At 39.9% G+C, this 19,255-nt stretch overlaps 1 protein-coding gene across 9 annotated transcripts in view; it reads right to left on the bottom strand.

Moving 5' to 3' along the window:
• ATXN7 (ataxin 7) overlaps positions 1 to 19,255 on the bottom strand; it is a 174,239-nt gene that overhangs the window by 30,019 nt on the left and 124,965 nt on the right. Inside the window, exon 1 of one of the 9 annotated variants that reach the window (XM_072989358.2) lies at positions 4,094 to 19,193. The exons of the other annotated variants lie outside the window; for them this stretch is intronic. Within the exon in view, the coding sequence (XP_072845459.1) occupies positions 4,094 to 4,109 (16 nt within the window). The 5' untranslated portion in view covers positions 4,110 to 19,193. Of the gene's footprint in view, positions 1 to 4,093; positions 19,194 to 19,255 lie in introns of those variants that run through there. 9 annotated transcript variants of the gene reach the window in all.

The following is a 19,255-nucleotide window of genomic DNA, read 5'->3' as shown; positions in this document are numbered from 1 at the left end:
AATCCACGTTGGTAAGTTACCCACAAAACTATTCTGTATAAAATTTCTGAAAAACACTTTGGAGTATTTGTCATCCATACTTCTATGGTTGGAGGTGGAAAATGTATGGAAACATGAGTAGAATATTATCTCTATATTCTGATCTCATGTTTATTATTATTTATTTATTTAAAATATTTTACCCTGCTGTGAGCCAAGAAGCAAGGAGCGTACCTCACCCTTGTTAGTGTTTTTTTTTTACCCTGCTGTGAGCCAAGAGGCAAGAAGCATACCCCCTCCCACGTTGCTAGATTAGCACCCCCTTTCATAATCAAAGTCATTTTAATACTGGTGGTAGCAAGCAGAAATGAGAAAAGTATCATAATTGTGCTTCCAGTTGTCCAGCATTTTTTTCCATCCTTGCTTTCACTGTTAGTTAGCAGGCATAGTTATGTTTAAAAAAAAAACACTACAAGGAATATATATTTTTATATCTGGGTGCTGGCTTCTATTGCCATCTCCTCATTCTTCCTCTTCCAACCATTCAGTTCTTACAAATTTCATACAGATTATGTGTTGGCACTAACCACAAGGATGAAGAATCTGTGATCACTAGGCAGAGGAGCATCCACCCTTCATATAGTTTACTTTGTGGTGCAAGGCAGAGAGCAGATTTCAAGACAGAGGATCTTTGTAGTGTGCATGCAGTCCCCAACTGAAGAGTCAGCTTCATGGAAGGAAGGTTGTGCATCTCTAATCTAATGGGTAAAGGAGGATTCCTTTCAAAATGAATGCCATGGCAGGTCAGGATGGATTTGTCTCCGTGCCGTGTTTCTTTTCAAAATATCTTAATATTGGGTTGCACACTTTCCCCAGAGATAAATAACACCATTTAAATCTGTTGCAGGCTTTCTTCTCCTCACGTACGTCTAATTCTCTTCAGCGGGACTTCACCCACTACCCATTCGCTGCAGATGGGTTTTATTTACCTTTTTAATGGAACTATGCACTATTCTGTCAGGTCTGTTGTGTCATGAATGTGACAGCTGAAACCATCTCAATGACAAATTATATGCTATGTACAAGTGGACAGAAACCTGTTTACAAATGATGGACTATGTGACAGATAACAATGGAAGTGAAAATTATCAGAAGTAATATCACACCAAGCTGAGGAAGGAAAGGACCTTGTGTGCTTTAACAGGTACTACAAGTCCTCTTCACTATCTGTCTTATCGAGGACCAAATAATTTGCAAAATGGAGAGAATAAAAAAATCATCACCTTAGAGACAGTATAACTTCATTACAGAAATTAATTCATAGTATGTTCATCATACAATTTTCCTCCACAGTTTTAATTTTAATTCTCTTAATAATTCTAACACAAACCTCCGTGCTTCCCTTTTAAAAGACACTTCAAAAATCTGTCAGTGCCTTGACAAACAGATTTGGGAAGGCCGCCATAGAGTTATTAAGCATAAATCACAATACTATAAACAGAAGAATTTGTTTTAGTTAGAACAAATATATCTGAGAATTCTATTATTGCATGGTGAAAAGTGATAAAAAAGTACTAGAGGCATAGCAAGACAGGTTTTTTTTTTCACAGCTCAAGAAATAGGATATTCACCACACTAAAAACAAACATTGCTTAAATATGTAAGCCAGAACGCACCTTAAAAATTATGCCAGATTAACCCCATCAGTAGTGACGTGGTGGCGCTGCGGGCTAAACCGCAGAAGCCTGTACTGCAGAGCCAGAAAACCAAGCAGTCGTAAGATCGAATCCACGTGACGGAGTGAGCACCTGTCGCTTGTCCCAGCTCCCGCCAACCTAGCGGTTCGAAAGCATGCAAATGCAAGTAGATAAATAGGGACCACCTCGGTGGGAAGGTAACAGCGTTCCGTGTCTAAGTCACACTGGCCATGTGACCACGGAAAATTGTCTTCGGACAAAACACTGACTCTATGGCTTGGAAACGGGGATGAGCACCACCCCCTAGAGTCTAACACGACTGGACAAAAATTGTCAAGGGGAACCTTTACCTTTTAACCCCATCAGTAAAATTTCAACTGTAAACCACTGCAAGTTAATAAGTTAGGATAAAGTAAAAAGCAAAAGTTGCTTATATACGGCCCATAGTGCTTAAAGCACTCTGGGTGTTAACAATTTTTTAATTATACAGGCTAAATGTTGAGCCCCCACCATTGAGCTGGGTCTTTGTTTTACCGACCTTGGGAGGATGAAAGACTAAGTCAACCTCAAGCCACCTGTCAGAGCTGTTGATACCGAATGTTGACCATGAGCAGAGTTCTGGCTGCAATACTACAGTTTAATCACTGCACCATGAGGCAAAAACTGAGTGACACAACTGGTGTGCAATAACAAATGGCTATGTCAATTTCTTAACCTGCAGCAGTTTGCAGCAGAGATTTATGTCAGTGGAGCTATGTTTTATATGGTGCCTTGCAAGTAGCAGCCAGAATCCTATTAGTTACATCTACCAATGTTATCGGGCAGGATCGAAGAAGAGCAATTTAGACAAAATGCCAAACTTCAGAACTCCACGAATAAGCTCAAGACTTACACACTCCCAATGACCATTGTGTGATATGCTTTTGCTCTCTTTCTGTCTGTTACTAAAGTGATGTTTACTCTTACCTATGAACAGAACAAACAATAGTTGCCAGGAAACTATGGTAATAGGAAATAGGGAAGAGGACAACGAGGCTCTTCCTAGCATTTTCAAACTATGGTTATCCATTGTATCAGAATCTAGCCACTGACCAAATGTAGTTGACCAAAGTCATCATAAAGGTTGGAAACCATATTCATCTTCAATGGTAGCAGAATACGATTAGGCAGTAGGAATTCAAGTAGACTCCATTAATGTCTAGCTGTTTCCATTATGGATGATAGGATTCCTGGCATTCTCCCTGATACCAAATTCACTATTGTCCAGGAAGCAGAATTTCTGGTCAAACCATGCTGTTGAAACACTGCCAGTCAGGAACACCAGTTGCAATGTTGGTATAGAATATAAAATCTTCTTTTATATTTATGTGCTAAGTGAAAAGTAAGCTAGGGGGAAAAATCCATTGTAGAAGCTGTAGTACATAAAGTGAAAATAAAATAAGTTCAAGACCATAGTTTGCAAATGGGAAGTCATGTTAGACAAAGCCTCATAAACATCAGTGGAATTTATTTCTGAGTAAACAGGTATAGGAACATAATGCATGTGTCCAAAATGTTGTAATACAGAGGCTAATTAGACAATTTATTTTCACACTGCATGAGAGAATTTCCATGTGAGAATTACATGGAAAAATGACTACCCTTTCCAGTTGTAAACAAAAATTCTGGGTTTACAGCACTTTGACATGTAAATTTATATTGTTCAACTGAGATATATATTCTTCAGGTAGTTAGTTGCTAAATTAATCAATTGAGATTGTACTAATTCATAAATGGACAAACAAAAATAGCTCTTAGATTCATAGGCCAACAAGAATCACCAGCTAGAAAACATCTTGATCTATTATGTTTTGTTTCTTCCCTTGTTTACATGCTTCCTCTTCTACACAACTGTGGATTTTAAACTTTTGCATAGAAGCAGCTTTAAAACAGACTGCAGTCTGTTTACTGGACATATTTTGATCACAGAAGCACTTTAATCACAAATATGATTAACAAAATAACAGCTTAAGAGTTTCGAGCATGCAAAAATGTTAATCTGGGAATTGCAGATATCCGCTTTTGTAAACAATGTTACATCTTTACAGTACAGCTAGAAAAAGTACTACTATGTTCCAAAATACTGCGTTAACTCAATGCAAACCTCAGCATTTCGGCTGAGAATAGCAAACTCGACTCCCATCTGCCTTTGAACTTAGGCCAAATCACATTTCAGAATGGCTTATGTGGGCTGCTTGCAGCAGTTAATCCCTCATTTTGAGATTATCCACTTTGATCAACGAACTCTGCAAAGGCTATCTACCCGACTTCAACACTATTCGACAGCACCGCTGGCAGAACGAACAAACAAACTCAGAAAAATGTACGAAGTGTAAGTCTCTTCGCTCCATGTCATGTTAGTACAGAACTATACCAACCTTCTGCAAACTCCATTCAGTTCTGGGCTCCCTGCCAATTCCTGCCTCTGAAAACTGCACCAGAAAAGTTACCCAGAGCTTTCAAGCCCTGTGCAAAGGAAAAAGGCTGTTCTGGAAAGCCTTCTTGTTGACTTCCCCATTCACATAATTTGATCGTGCTTCACTGAACACTTGCTACTAAAACTTTGCATCATAATTTGAGTCTGCCCACAAACTCCAAACAGGCTCCATGTTTGGGTTTATGTAACGTTTGCTGTTACAGTGAAGTGCACTTGAGTCACAAAGGTCCTGACAGATAACTAACAAAAACAGGGAGGTGGAGTCTAATTTTATCTAACATGGTCACACCGGGAGTCCTTGCTGATGTAAATTAATCCCTGTTTTCACACAACCTGCCAGAGTTTCAGGAGGCTGTACTTAAACAATCTACCACGATAACAATGCTAATCACTTACTGCCCTAATTTGTTTCCTTGAAGTAATACTATTATTCCATACACATTAACAGATCCTGCTAAAAGCTGCATTATAAAAATGCATGAAATACTGCAGTTTTCCAAGGCTGTTTTATACGTTTGTATATCTAGCATTCATATATAAAAACTATTCTCTTAAATAACTTCCTACGTCAATTTGAATTTTAATCTTACTTTTTCCACAGACTAAAAATCTTGACAAGCATTATAAGAACATCACTGTATACATGCATCTGTATTACCTTCATATATACTTTCCTTAACAACCACATGCCAATGCAGAATAAACTCGTACACAAGGATGACAACAACAGCACAGAGGGTTTTCTTTGAAACAAGCACCTTATTTTCTCTCCCAATGTACTGTTTTCTTTATTCTTTTGTAACTCAAAAAACTTCTAGAGAAAAAGTATCCTACCAGTCTTTATGTATTTATAACTGGGAAGATGGATGGTCTTATTCATCTTTCAAGAGATTAAGCACTGTATTTTGTTTTCATTCATCGTTTGGAGCAAGGAGGAATATAGCCTCGTACTGTACATATGTTATGCCTGAAATTATTTAATGTATAAATAATTTTACATTATATTCCTAGGACTAGGTATGAGAAAAAGGCTTATATATCCATGCTGATCTTTCAGCACCCCCAATCTTCATCTAAATCTTTGATTTCTTGGATCTTGTAGAATAAGTCTCATGAGTTTCCTTTGCTGTTCTTTTCTATATCTGTGCAGTGATTACTACAACACTTCTCTTTCTTCCAATGGATCAGTCACAAAAAGTTGCATTTAAGATTCTGACCCTACCTCCTCTCCTCTTATAAAGTTGACATCACTGATTTTGACTCTGGATTTTAAGTATCAGAACTCTGTTATGCATAAAGACATACAGTTTTGAAAGAACAGTTACTTGAGTTTTAGAAAATAAACCTGGAACAATTAAGCTTAATTATTAGCCATAATAATCTATTTTCCTATTGATGTCAGAAAAAAATGGTGTCCATTCCACCCCAAGATAGCAAAGTGGCTTATTTTTTATTCTGTATTTAAATAACAAACATTCTTAAAAATATGAGTTAAAATGTGATCTTTAGCAAGTGCCTAGAGGTAGAAGAAAGGTAGCAGATATTCAGCAAACACATACACTGCATATAATTACAACATACTGTATATAAACCAAGGCGAGTGTCGTCACGTGGCAGGATGAAGTGAGGGCTGAACTAGCAAAACATGAGGAGCATTTGAATGGCTGCTTGCACCTCCAATACACTGTCCTATATGAGTTACCACAGTATCCTTTGTAGACCAATGCTTGTTTGACCACTAGACACAGCCAAATAACAAGGAACAGGAACTGTGTTCTCCATGTCGTACACACAAACCAACAGGCAGTGTCTTGATGAGATTACAAAGCACTGTATCTATACCACCACATTGTTCAAGCACAAGCTTGATGATCTCATGCCAACAATAAAAAATGAATAAAGGTTTGACCTTATGCTCTTGCTCTTACGTGCCATCAGGTTGCTTTTAACTTATTGCCATCTTATGAATGAGTGACCTCCGAAAGGTCCTATAATTAACAGCCCAGTTCAGGTCTCGCAAACTCAAAGCTGTGGCTTCCTCAATTGAATCAATTCATCTCACATTTGGTTCTTCTTTTTTCCTTCTGCCTTTAACTTTTTCTGGCATTACTGTCTTTTCCAGTGAGTCTTGTCTTTTCACGATGTGTCCAAAGTATGATAGCTTTGGTTAATTCATTTTTGCTTCTAGGGAAAGTTGAGGCTTGATTTAATCTAGCAGTCAATTATTTCTCTCTCTGGCTGCCTATGCATCCACAAAAGGGGTCCTCCAATACAACCTTTCAGCTGAATCAACATTTCCCGCATTTTCATCACTGACTAATTTTCACATCTGTACACCACAATAAGGAATGTTATAGTATAGGTGATCTTTGGCTTGATGCCTAGTCACCCATTGTCACATTTTTCCAGTTCCTTCACAGTTGCCTTCTAAGTCTCATTCTTCTTCTAATTTCTTGGCTGCAGTCTGATTCATTGGTCCAGCCCAAGCCATATACTCACTTCTCTATAAGAGTGGTCTTAGAAGACATCACAGAACTACATTCAGCCCAACTCTATGAGTGAGTAAGAGACAGTTTCAAACACAGCACTCCCAGCCCAATTATATCCAGTGTCCTAAAAAGTGTACAGTGAATTGGAGTATGCCCTGTTCTCAGCTCAGGCTTTTGAACAACTCCAATAGGCAGCATGATCATTACGAAACACTACAGGGTTACTTCTGACTGAATCGTCTTTTGGAGTGAAAGATACTCAAACTTGGTATCCATGCACAAAGAGGAATTTTTGAGCCAAACATTTTTAAAAGATTATTATTAATAAGTATTATTAACTACTACTACTACTACTACTACTACTACTACTACTACTACTACTACTACTACTACTACTACTACTACTACTACAGTGGTGCCTCAACTTACGAATGTCCTGACAACTTTCAGTGGGGCTTGCTCCATTGTTTATTTTTGGATTTGTTTGTTTGTTTTTGCAGCCCCAGCTGCTGTGCAGCTTCCAGTGTTTCTTAATTTCTTTTTTTGGGGGGGGGGGGGTTTGCTTTACTTCTGGAACAGATTGTGTTCTAATGCATTTCAGTAGGAAATGGTCCTTCAATTTACGACCATTTCAAGTTATGTCCATCTTCTGGACAATTTTTCTGGGCAACTTTTAATCACTGCTAAACTTGCAAAACAGGGCAAATGGCTTAGGTATCATACTCTTCACTGAGGAAAGCCCATGGAATATCATTAGACTCAGTAATCCACCTGCCTTAGGTATCCAAAAGTGTGAATATTGTATTCCAAACAATCCAATAATCCAGCAGAATTTACCAAATCCAGCAAGAAAAATGTTCTGGATATACCCATCACACAGCCCTTTATTTTGAAAGCATTATGCTTTTCCAGATTTTCAAAATTCAGTGTACTGCTAACTATTTTTGCTACTCGCACACCCGAGCTATACATAAAACACAGAATACATGATGCACACAAGTCACATAGTTTCTATCTAGAACCAGCAAAGCTTTGAGATCCAAACTGAGTATCAGGCCATAAGGCTTTAGAGCTTAGAAATTAAGCTTCAGAACAGGATAACCATTGAGCAAAACCAGCAACAAGTATACACTGCCAGGAATCGGGCACGGAACCTGTAAGCATCAGTGCAGTTAATAAATAACTCTAAATTTTTATCTATAATTATATTCCAAATAACTCTCTGCAAGGAAGAGCCATCTGCCCACTCACTCTTCAGCTCCTGCTACCGCACGCAATCTATACTGTTAGAAAAAGAAAAATAATTGTTTGGTCTTTCTATGACTCTGAATGAAGGGGGAAGGCTTTTGTGGCACGTGCCATAGCAGGAGAGTGTTCGTGCCAGGAGACATCTATTGTTACTTGCTTGCTACTGTTTGCCACTGCTTCCCCTGAAGAACTTTGGGCTGTTGGACCACTGCCTCCCTGCATGCCTGGGACCTTCCTGTGCTGGGCCATGAGTCAGCTGTTTCGCAGATTTAGTCTTCACCATCTCCTCACCAGTATGAGGGCCAGATCTCCTGCTTAAGAGAGAGGAGAACAAAGAGACTAACCATATTTGTCCACTGCCTGCCTGACTCCATTCTGCTGGAGTGACAGTAAGGAGATTACTGTCTGCTAGGAGAGGAATGGGATGTGAAAACAGGGAAGGTAATGAAGAGGTTGGGGAGCAGATATTTTAACCTTAATGGATAGGGAAGATATGAAGCCAGGAGGTATCATGGGGGAAGAGAAACCATTGTGTCCACTGCCTTTAACTTAACTTTCAGTTCATACAGCATGCATAACTTTTGTAACAGACTCCCTGGATTGAAAATGCTGTTGATAAATGCCAGGTTGACGAAGGGTAAGAGAACACATATTCAAGACCTGAACCTAGAGGGGCATATTGATCTGGCTGGTATCAGAGATGAAGCTGGATGAAATGAGGGAGTCGGTCTCTCCCAGCTTTGCTCATCTGGATTCTGTACTAAACAGGAGGCAAGATGCATGGGTGTGTGAAGGCTGCACCATAGTAGTTGACCCAGATTCCATCACCTACCACAGATGCCCTGTTCCACAGTAATCTGGGGTTGAGTGAGTCTCCCTAGCTGAGTTGGTCTCAGGAATGGTGCTGAATCTCTTTCGCTTATTGGGCTGGGGGATTTTACAATCCATACTAAGGGCCACCTCATAAGAAGTGGCTCATGACTTATTTTCCTCCATGATTACTATAAGTTTGTTATCCATGGTATCTTCTAGCTACTCATAATGCAGGCCATGCTCTGGACCTGGTTTTGTGCGCCAGGCAGGATGGCAACTATCTGGATGCAGATAAATTCTCTGTAGTTCTGTAGTCATAGACAGATTGTTACCCAGTAATGTTCAGATTCACTAGAACTCTGAACCTAACCTGGGGGCAGGAGAGGCAGCAATTAAGATAGTCCCCCCCCCCCCGAAGGCATATGAATTTAAATGGCTTAGCATTTTGACAGGTGATATACTCAAAGCCCTGGGCAGTGACCACCATCCCTCTTAAGTGTCATCTTTCACATAGAGATGCTAAACTGCCCCCTTAGTTTCTGAGAAAGCTGGCAGCAAATGGAACAAATGGAGTAAATATGATAGTAGCGATGCCAGAAAACCCAGAGTAGATTCTACAAAACATAGGCAGACCAGAAGGCCTATTCTGTGGTAGTGGTTGTGGCGAAGAAACCATTCTTCTCTGCTGCCAGCTCATGTGTAGAAAGCTGTCCTATGAAGCTGTTTCCAAGGCCTACTACACACTCAATCGCAAGAACAGGATACAGACCACCTGACAGCCTACTGTGAAAAATCTGAACAGCACTTTGCAGGCAAAATCACTCAGATCTGCTCTAAGTAGGATGCTATAGTAGGTGACACAGATCCTGTAGATGTAACTTTGCCCCCTTCTTTTCCTGTGATAATGGACACATTTCAATCTACATCCCAAGGATGTAAGCAAGATCCAGACAAACAGCCCTTCCTGTCTTATAAAAGCAGCCAAGTAGTGAATGGATGAAGCAGTAAGGAGAGTAACAAATGCCTCCTTACAGTAAGACAGAGTTCCAGCATGTCTAGAGGAGATAGCAGTAAGGCTACTGTTGAAAAAGTTCTCTTTTAACTCCACCTACAGAAATGCAACTATTAGCCAGTGTCTGGTCAACTGCCTCAGCTTCAGGGGTTTCTGGATGAGATGGATTATCTAGATCTGTTTCAATCTGGCTTCAGACCTGGTTATAGGATGAAGGATCAATTGTCACTCATTCTTTCAATTCATTTCCCTAATTCAGAACACATAAAAATAATGAACAACCTTGCACAATCAAATCACAAAAAAGGAATTAGCAACATGATGAAAGGAACATCCACTCTGATTCACAAGTCGATTTATAAAAAAGCAAGAAAATGTAAAAGAAAAGAAAAGGCAAAACGAACTTATAAATCACATAAGCCAAAATAGAGTCCCTGTTTATCTGATAGAATTCTCAGACAATTTAGCACCAAATAAAATTGTGAGTAGTCTGATTGTAGTAGTCTGATTGGGGACGTGGTGGCGCTGCGGGCTAAACCGCAGAAGCCTGTGCTGCAGGGTCAGAAGACCAAGCAGTCGTAAGATCGAATCCACGCGATGAAGTGAGCGCCCGTTGCTTGTCCCAGCTCCCGCCAACCTAGTGGTTCAAAAGCATGCAAATGCGAGTAGATAAATAGGTACCATCTCGGTGGGAAGGTAAACAGTGTTCCGTGTCTAAATCACACTGGCCATGTGACCACGGAAAGATTGTCTTCGGACAAACGCTGGCTCTATGGCTTGAAGAGTGGGATGAGCGCCGCCCCCTAGAGTCGGACACGACTGGACAAAAATTGTCAAGGGGAACCTTTACCTTTACCCTGATTGTCCCTTCTATTGCAATGTCTCAATACGTGGACAAAACACAGCATGAGTTATTTAGAAAGATAACAAGAAGAAACTTCTGCATTAGAATGATGTTATAACTTGGAGAATTTAAAAACTAACTTCAAAACAAAAACCAAAATTAAGTCTTCAGCTTCTAAGATACAGGCAATCTCAAGACCCTCTTAACGAAAGGTCATCTTGGAGCTCTTTTTTCTTTTCTTTTTTAGTCTGATTTTTGTCAACTAAACGAAACAGGAAAAAAAGAGATACATATTTGGGGAATGCTGTATATTTACTTTTCTTATGGTGTTTTAAAGTGTTTTAAAACTGCTCCTAAATGAGTAGTCCTAAATGTTAGTATTGTTAAATGTTTACTTTTTTTAGTGTTTCAATTTAACTATGTTTTTAGTTGCATCTGTTTTCAAAACAATTTCTGAGCTGTCTTAGGTCCTTATACTGGGAGAAACTGGCATATGAACAAAACAATAAATAAACTAATATTGCAGTACCTTTGTATTGTTAGTATCTTTCAACTAGCATTAGGCAAAACACAAACTAGCCAAAACACATATGTAATCTTACACTAATTAGGGTGACTCTTAACTCCCAGAACTGTCAAGTGAGCGGAATGAAGAGGCTGCCAAAGAAATGAGTAGTCTGTACTGCTGTGTCACACGCTCACATCTGCTGGGGGCTAAAGGCAGTTCCATAGAGGTTAATCACTTATCTATGAACACTGACATTAAGAAAAGAGCTTAAAACTATAATTATTAGGTATATTGGAATGAGAGCTCATTTTATCTTCAAAGCAAACACAAAATGTAATAAGCAAAGTATACAGGTCAGGAAGCATAGCACGGAAGAAGTCAGATCCAAGGCAAGTTAACAAATGGGAGAATATAAGAGCTGTGCTGGATCAACCAAAGGTTTATCAGGTCCAACATGCTGTTTCTATAATGGCCAAAGTGAGAATAATAGCAACTCCTACTTGTGTTTCCTAGCAACTTGTATTAGGCCTCTGTGAAACCTGGTCTGGAGGACGATGGAACTAGGATAGGGAAAGATACAGCAGCAGCAGAGTCGGAAGGAGGGAAGGGGTAATGGAGGGAAGAGCTGGTGACCTGAAGAGTTAATCCTTGAGCAGGAAAACAGAGAAGATGAGGGAGGAAAATCCAGGCAAGATGGAGATACTAGTGCATGGCTTATCTGACCAGCTAACTGGTGTTCAACTTGTCCCTGAAGGGAATGCAGCACCCCAAAGGACTAACTTTGCAGTTCAAGGATGCTGTTAAATGCATCACATACAGGTAGCCTCAGTAGTTTAGAACAACCATTCTTAACCTTTTTTTGGCCATGCCCATAAAGACAATATGAAAGAAATATAGGCTGAATCAAGATGGTGTGTAAATAATTGTCTGTAGTCTGTGCCCCCCTTCAGCTGTGCCTTGGTCCCCTTTGAAAATGGCTAGTTTAGAGTATCTTTTATTCATTTAGGCTGATTTGATAGCTATTATTCAATCTAGACAGCTGCAACACTACAGTGGTTATTCATATATAATGGGAATATCCTATCAGGATTATTGTTATGTGTTTTACATGGGGCTGCCTCTGAAAATGGTTTAAAAGCTTTCATCAAAATAAAGTGGCTTTAATGTGATTCAGACTGCCCAATTATGGACACAGTGGCTGAAATTTTCTTGATTAGCATAGCAGACCCATTTGAATTAAAAGAACTCAAGGAGGCGTTCACTCACCAGTTCAATGGGCCTACTCTAGAGCTACATATTACAGCAAGCAACAGGATTCCAGCCAATATGTCAGTATATGCCACCTGAATCAGTTGTGAGCAAAGCACTATTTGCCAACAAAGTGGGTTTTAAAGCCTGAAATGGTTTTCGGGCTAGCTACCTGAGGGAGCATTTCCACCTATAGCTACTGTTCACATCTTAGGGTCATCATATGAAGCCCTCTTCCAGATGCCTCCAACAAATAAAATGAGGTAGCTGCCTTTTCCATGGTGTCACCCTAGAGTGGAATGCCCTCTCTAGAGAAGCCCACGATATCTACACAGTGACCATTTCTACGACAATTAAAAACTACTATGTATTTGTGAAGGCTTTCACGGCCAGGATCTAATGGTTGTTGTGGGTTTTTCGGCTCTTTGGCCGTGTTCTGAAGGTTGTTCTTCCTAACGTTTTGCCAGTCTCTGTGGCCGGCATCTTCAGCACTGTCCTCTGAAGATGCCGGCCCCAGAGACTGGTGAAACGTTAGGAAAAACAACCTTCAGAACATGGCCAAAGAGCCCGAAAAACCTACAACAACCATAAAAACTACTATATTCGTCAGAAATTTTTAAAAACTGATTTAGCACTTTTATCTCTCATGTTTATCTTACTGCTAGTTTCATCTTGATATTATATTCTACTGTTTCTAGTAATTGTCTTATTGTTGCACCTTCTACTTCTACAGCATTGTATACTGTTCAGAGATTGCCAGGTATCTGGAAGTTTAAACATGCAGTCAAATTAATTTGGAGGTTTTAAACTACAATCAATCAATCAGTCAATCAGTCAATCAGTCAGTCAGTCAGTCAGTCAGTCAGTCAATCAATCAATCAATCAATCAATCAATCAATCAATCAATCAAAAAGGGTAAGGTTGGCCAAAGGGAAAGGAGGCAAACTGAGTTTAAAATGCAAGAATCCAAGGTAATCCACTGAAACTGAGTAATGGGAGATTCAGGATAGATAAAAGGAAGTACAGTATAAGGAGCCCAGTTTGTAGACTCTACTGACAAGCAGTGCACTGAAACAAAATTCTATTCTCTATAAGAAAAGAATGAAAACAACAAAAGAGGCAAGAGTTCAAGGTGGGGAGAAGCCTGGTTTTCTCAGCATCAGTAACATTAGTGTCAACTACGCTTAAACTATCAGTGAGAAAGAAGAGGAATGTGTGAAGCAGTAGTACTCACATCTTTTCAAGTATACTGCTGAACACATTTCATATATTATTCTTCGTATTACTTCACATGCACACATTATAATGATTTTGGAAACAAATTAACATAGATGAAAACCTGTGGTGACACAGCCCACAACTTAAAAAAAAACCCCACTACGAATATGTTCTGCAAATTAATTCAAATTCCACGGCATGGCAAACAACCCTACCGTATAGACCAATTCTGGGATTTATGAAGATTTCTTTAAAAATTGTTTACTGAGTAATCAAAACCATATATATGAATTAGCAGCACCATTCCAGGCATCCCTAGAGATTTTGTAACATGACTAATAAGCTACTTTAAGCATTTTCCAAATTTTTAGTAATTCTGTACCAGAATAAAAATGCTGCACATCAGAAACCCATCTGTTTAGCAGAGTTTCTCTTTTTGAACAGGTTGTCCATCACATCACCTGTCTTTTAATTAAAAAGGCCCTTCCCATCAAAAAAAAGCAAGTCTCCAATCCAGGCCCTAGCATCACCAGTAATTCCAGACAATCTTAATCAAGCATTATGTCTTAATGCCACTAATGGCAACAAATTCTTTGCTGCTCAGTTTGTAAAGTGACAAGCAGAGTAGATCCGGTGTGTGCTTCTTACTGAAAAGTCAGTGACAGGGTTCTACTCACAACCATTTCAAGTTATGACCAGCTCTGGCCGCAAAATTTTGCTTCGACTTGCGGCCGGAGCTTCCACTTACAACCAGGAAAAGGCAGGGGGAAAAGGCAGGGAATTGAAATAGCTAACCGTTGGTGGCGAAGAGGCTGCTTCTTTGTAGCTCTTTCGACCCAACGGTTGGAGCAGGGGTCAGGGAAATGTTTCACTTTTACAGTACACTACCGGGAAAGGGATGCAGCAGCAGGGGGAGGCGGCAGCAGGGGCATCCCTCAGCGCTCCTCACCACTCTCCGCACTACCGCTGGGTCCCAGTCCCCGGCAAAAGAGTCATTCTGTGCTGCTGCCTCCTCCTTCCTGGCGGGCTGCGCACAGTCCTTGGTGCCACGGGGGAGGCTCCCCTTCTCCTCTGGCTGCTCGCCACCCTGACCAGCAGCCCAGGAGCTGGCCACTGATGGAGAAGAGGAGCCGCCCTTGCAAGGCCAAGGACTGAGCGTGGCTCGCCAGAAAGGAGGAGGAGGCAGGAAGAAGGAGAGGCTCCTCCTGGCCGGGACCTCCAGCTGCTCGCCCTCCGCCATGGCCAGCCCCGCCGCCATCACCTCAGCTGCAGCCGGGGAGTGAGTGCCACTGGAGGAGGCTTCGGACTGCCTGGTAAGGTAAGATGTGCTTTCCTTTTTTAAAACTGTTCTGGGTGGCTTTTGCAGGGTGGGTGTGGGCTGGGGGGTTATGTTTCTGTGATGCTTTGTTGTTTTGTTGTTTTGGTGATTTTTTTGCAGTCCCAGCGTGGGACTTGCTCCAATGTTTATTTTTGGATTTTGGTTTTTTTTTTTTAAAGCCACAGCACCTTCGGGGCTTGCTCTGTTTATTTATTATTATTTTTTTGCAGCCCCAGCACATTCCTATGGGGCTTGCAGTGTTTTATTTTTATTTTTTGAGTATATATATTTTTTGGGGGGCTGATACGGATTAATTTTTGGGGGGCTGGTACAGATTAATTGCTGGTATGGATTAATCCCATGCATTCCTATGGGAAATGGTGCTTTGACTTACAACCATTTCAAGTTACCTCCATCTTCTGGAACAGATTAAGGTCATAAATCGAGGCACCACTGTATATGGTAAGTAGCCTTGGCTGTTTGGTAATTTGTCTCTCTTATTCCTAAACCAAAGATATAACGTTTGCATCCAACAGCATCCATCTTTCTACCCTCCTTAGTTACTGGTGTTGTTACATTACATCACTTTTTGTTCGGGATGCTTCCATAATAAATGAATTAGGCCTCAGATGTTTAAAAAAGCAAAGAGCTTATATACCGCCCCATAGTGCTTCAAACACTCTCTGGGCGGTTTACAAGTTAATTATGCAGGCTACACATTGATCCCCCCAGCAAGCTGGGTACTCATTTTACCGACCTCGGAAGGATAGAAGGCTGAGTCAAAGAGATTATGCTTTCTTATCCTGTATTTTCTATAAGTTTTCAATCCTTTTTGAAACTGGGAGGGCAATTTATGTTTTTACCCCCAGGATTCTTTTACCAAATGGAGTAATGATGGTTGACTTAGCAATATGGACAGTAGTGGCAGCATTTCTTTGAACCTTGTAAAATATGGGGTCAGATCTCGGTGAAGAAGATCTTTGGATCTATATTTCTATGGAATTTGCCATTCTCAGCATGAAGTTAAAATATGGATCCAATGTTCTCTGATGGTGATGGAGGGTTGGGGTCTCCAATGTCAGAATTGTTTAATGATTCTAAAAGTGATGGCGATTCTGGGGAAGAGCCACTATTCTCTTTGAAATATGAGGAGTTTTAGTTGTCCTCAATGACTCATTATTTTTGTTTTGCAGGAGTAGACTTATATTTGGTGTGACTACTAGCATCTGGACCTAAGGATGTACTACTAGCATCAGGACCTAAGGTAAGGGAGTCCAGTTTATTTTTCACATTTTTATTTGATTTTTTGTGCTTTTTTCTCCAAACTTTTCTCATCATTTTCAACAGGTGAAATGCCAACTTTGACCCTGAGTGGTAGGAGCTCTGATACGGAGATTATGATTCCCAGGAACACACTAACTCCTTTTAGTGTTGAAGACCCATTCCTCACAACCACAGGTAAGCTATCTTCGTGGATTCTTTTTTATTTTTGTATTCTTATTTTTGTATTTTGATTTTGAAACTTAATGTTGGTTTTGAGATATTTTTAATCTTTTCCTGTCTGATGATTTGGACATGGAGCACTGATTGCCAGAGCCTTAACCTGTTTTGTTTCAAGTGTTTTGAATACAGAATGTCAGTTTCAAGGCACTTTGGGGTCAAATCTTTCAATCTTACCTTAATAGTTGATGATTAGTTGGAATCAATGTCAAGGACCTTAATGTTGAGTATGAATGGTCCTGGAACATATGCTCATAAGGCTCTGGAGATTTCAATGCAAGCCTCCATTTTCCATACCGAGTCCATTGGTGCTCTGAAATGAACACTGATCCATGATATGCGGCACAGTGCCCCCCATGCCCTTTAGAAACTGAAATAAGATATGGGTATGGACGTACCACATTCACATAAAATCATGGTGGAGGTTGAAAACAAAATGGGGAGGAAAGAAATTCTCTCTCACTGAGAATTGTCCATATGGAAAAGGAGGTGGTCTTTTACCCTATGAGTTTCCTGATACTGAGGGTTGAGGTGATTCCAGTAATGATCCCAAGTGGAGATAAGCAGCCTGTTTTTAACATTAGTATCTCCTATTCTCATTTCCATTCTTTTTAAATGTCTGCTGAAATGTAGGCTCACCCTCTAATCTGTGATTGTGAAATGGCTCTATGTCAGTGACACTAGGGGAAAGACGAAGAGCTTCATCGTCTTCCAACCCTAACTCCAGAAAAGCATTTCATCCAGTTTCTTGTTTTGTGAAGTATTCAACTATGGAGCTGGAGGCAGCACTACCACAGATGATATCAGTTTTCTTTGTTTAGTTTATTTACCTTTGACTATTTTGGTTGGCCCCAAAGAGATCTCTTCCTCTTCTTCAATATGACGATGTTGGTTTCAAGGTGGATGGTACAGAAAAAAAAGCTCCTACAATAGTGATTGCTATAAAGTTTCTGACACTTGTGGAAGCAATTTATTTGGGTGTTTAGTTTCCACTGGTTTGCGTAGAATCTACAAGTGATTTTTTAAAAATGTGCTTTACAAATAGTAATTGCTGGTGCTGAAGTCTGCTTTGAAAACATGTCAACTGCATGTGGACTTTCCCCAAAGATACAGTTTAAGTCTTAACTTCTAACTCTTTTTCTTTGCTATCTATCGTTTATTATATTTTCCACTGTTTTATTATTGATTCTGTTATGGTTTTGTATTTTAATGAGTATATGTCTGTTGGTAGCCGCCCAGAGTGGTAGAATATACCAGATGGGCGGGATATAAATCAAATAAATAAATAAATAAATTTATAGCGAATTATACACAAATGTCTCTGATGTCCCTCTTCTAAGCAGTAGAGGCACAGAATGTTCCTATGTGAGACAGAGTTTGTTTTTACAAGTGACACACTAACTCTGTAGAGGTCATAAACCATATATTAAGGTTTAACAATAAAAAGTAGTGGTTGTTGTGGGTTTTTCGGGCTCTTTGGCCGTGTTCTGAAGGTTGTTCTGCCTAACGTTTCGCCAGTCTCTGTGGCCGGCATCTTCAGAGGACAGCACCTCTTAGGCTACAATAAAAAGTAGGCTAACTGGCAAGATGTTTAAGGAAAAAGTAAGACTGTAACTATTTACAGGTTCTGATGTAGATTAGGCTCTGAACAACTAATGAGCTGCTGTTTCAGCAGTGGTAAAAACGAAACTGAGATAACCATTGGATGGAGGAGAATGTACTATGTGTAAGGGTGGGGCTAGCAGCTTTTTATGCTCTAGAAGATTCTGAAGATGCCTGCACAGGTGCAGAAGAAGCAAAGTGGATACAAATCAAATTGATTTACATTTTTTTAAAAAAATCTAATTTTTTATTTAAATTGCCAAAACTCCAATTTAAAACAAAATTAAAGCATGCTTTAAATTAATTAAAATCAAATCCATTCTGAGAAGAACCCATTAGTATGAATCACAGAGACCAAGAAGAAGAACCAAAGTTATCACTAAGTAAAGTGATATCCAACACTGAAGCAAAATTTAATCCCATTTTCAATGTCCAGCTTGAAAGCAGTGGTTAATGGAAATGCAGTTATCAACCAGAAGTGAAATTCAACAAGTTCAACTAATCTTGAGTAACCAAGAGGAAAGGAATCCATAGGGAGAAAGAAAGTGTAAACAGCATGCAAGTTCAGAGGTACTCCTGAACAAACGTCCATGACTACACCAGTATGTGTTTCACTCCTGAATAACTGTAAGATACTAAATTCTGAAGCCGTGACATTCTCAAGTCCAGATTTCTGTTCCAAAGTTTTCACTATTATAGAATTGAAGCCTTCCGTGCAAGAAATAACTACATGCTGTTATTATAAGGTAATGTGGGGTTTTCCGCAAAGTTCAAATACTAATAGGGCTTAACCCTGCTTAGCTTCTGGGATCAGATGCAATTGAGTCTGTTCAGGGTGGTACGGCCATAGGCCTCCACAAAGTCCTCTTCTAATAAGGTTTGTCATGGCACAGAGATAACTCTTGGCTCCTAAAGACTGCATGAGCAGAGCACTACTGCTAGTAGGTTCCATCAAGGTCATAAGGCTGTGACAAAGTAGACTCTACCAAGCTCCAAGCTCCTTACCAGAGCTCTAGTACACGACTACTGTTTGAGACCAGTACAGTTGTTTACACCTGAAGATTGATTATCAGATGGTAAAGTGGCCGCAGCAATTATGAATATAATGGCAGTCCAGAATATTTGTGACCCACACTGATGGAGTGGTTATCTGAACCAGTGAAGTCATAGACCTTCAAGATATTCAAAGCAAGTGTTATGTCCAAAATATCTTGTAATTCTATGAACTATGTATGTATCCAGATGCTGTAATTCATATGGCAACGATTATCCCCTCTTGAAGAGTGCTTCCCCAAAATACTGC

Source organism: Pogona vitticeps, chromosome 2 (genome assembly GCF_051106095.1).
Source record: "Pogona vitticeps strain Pit_001003342236 chromosome 2, PviZW2.1, whole genome shotgun sequence".
Classification (NCBI taxonomy): domain Eukaryota; kingdom Metazoa; phylum Chordata; class Lepidosauria; order Squamata; family Agamidae; genus Pogona; species Pogona vitticeps.
This window is presented reverse-complemented; position numbering and strand designations above follow the sequence as displayed.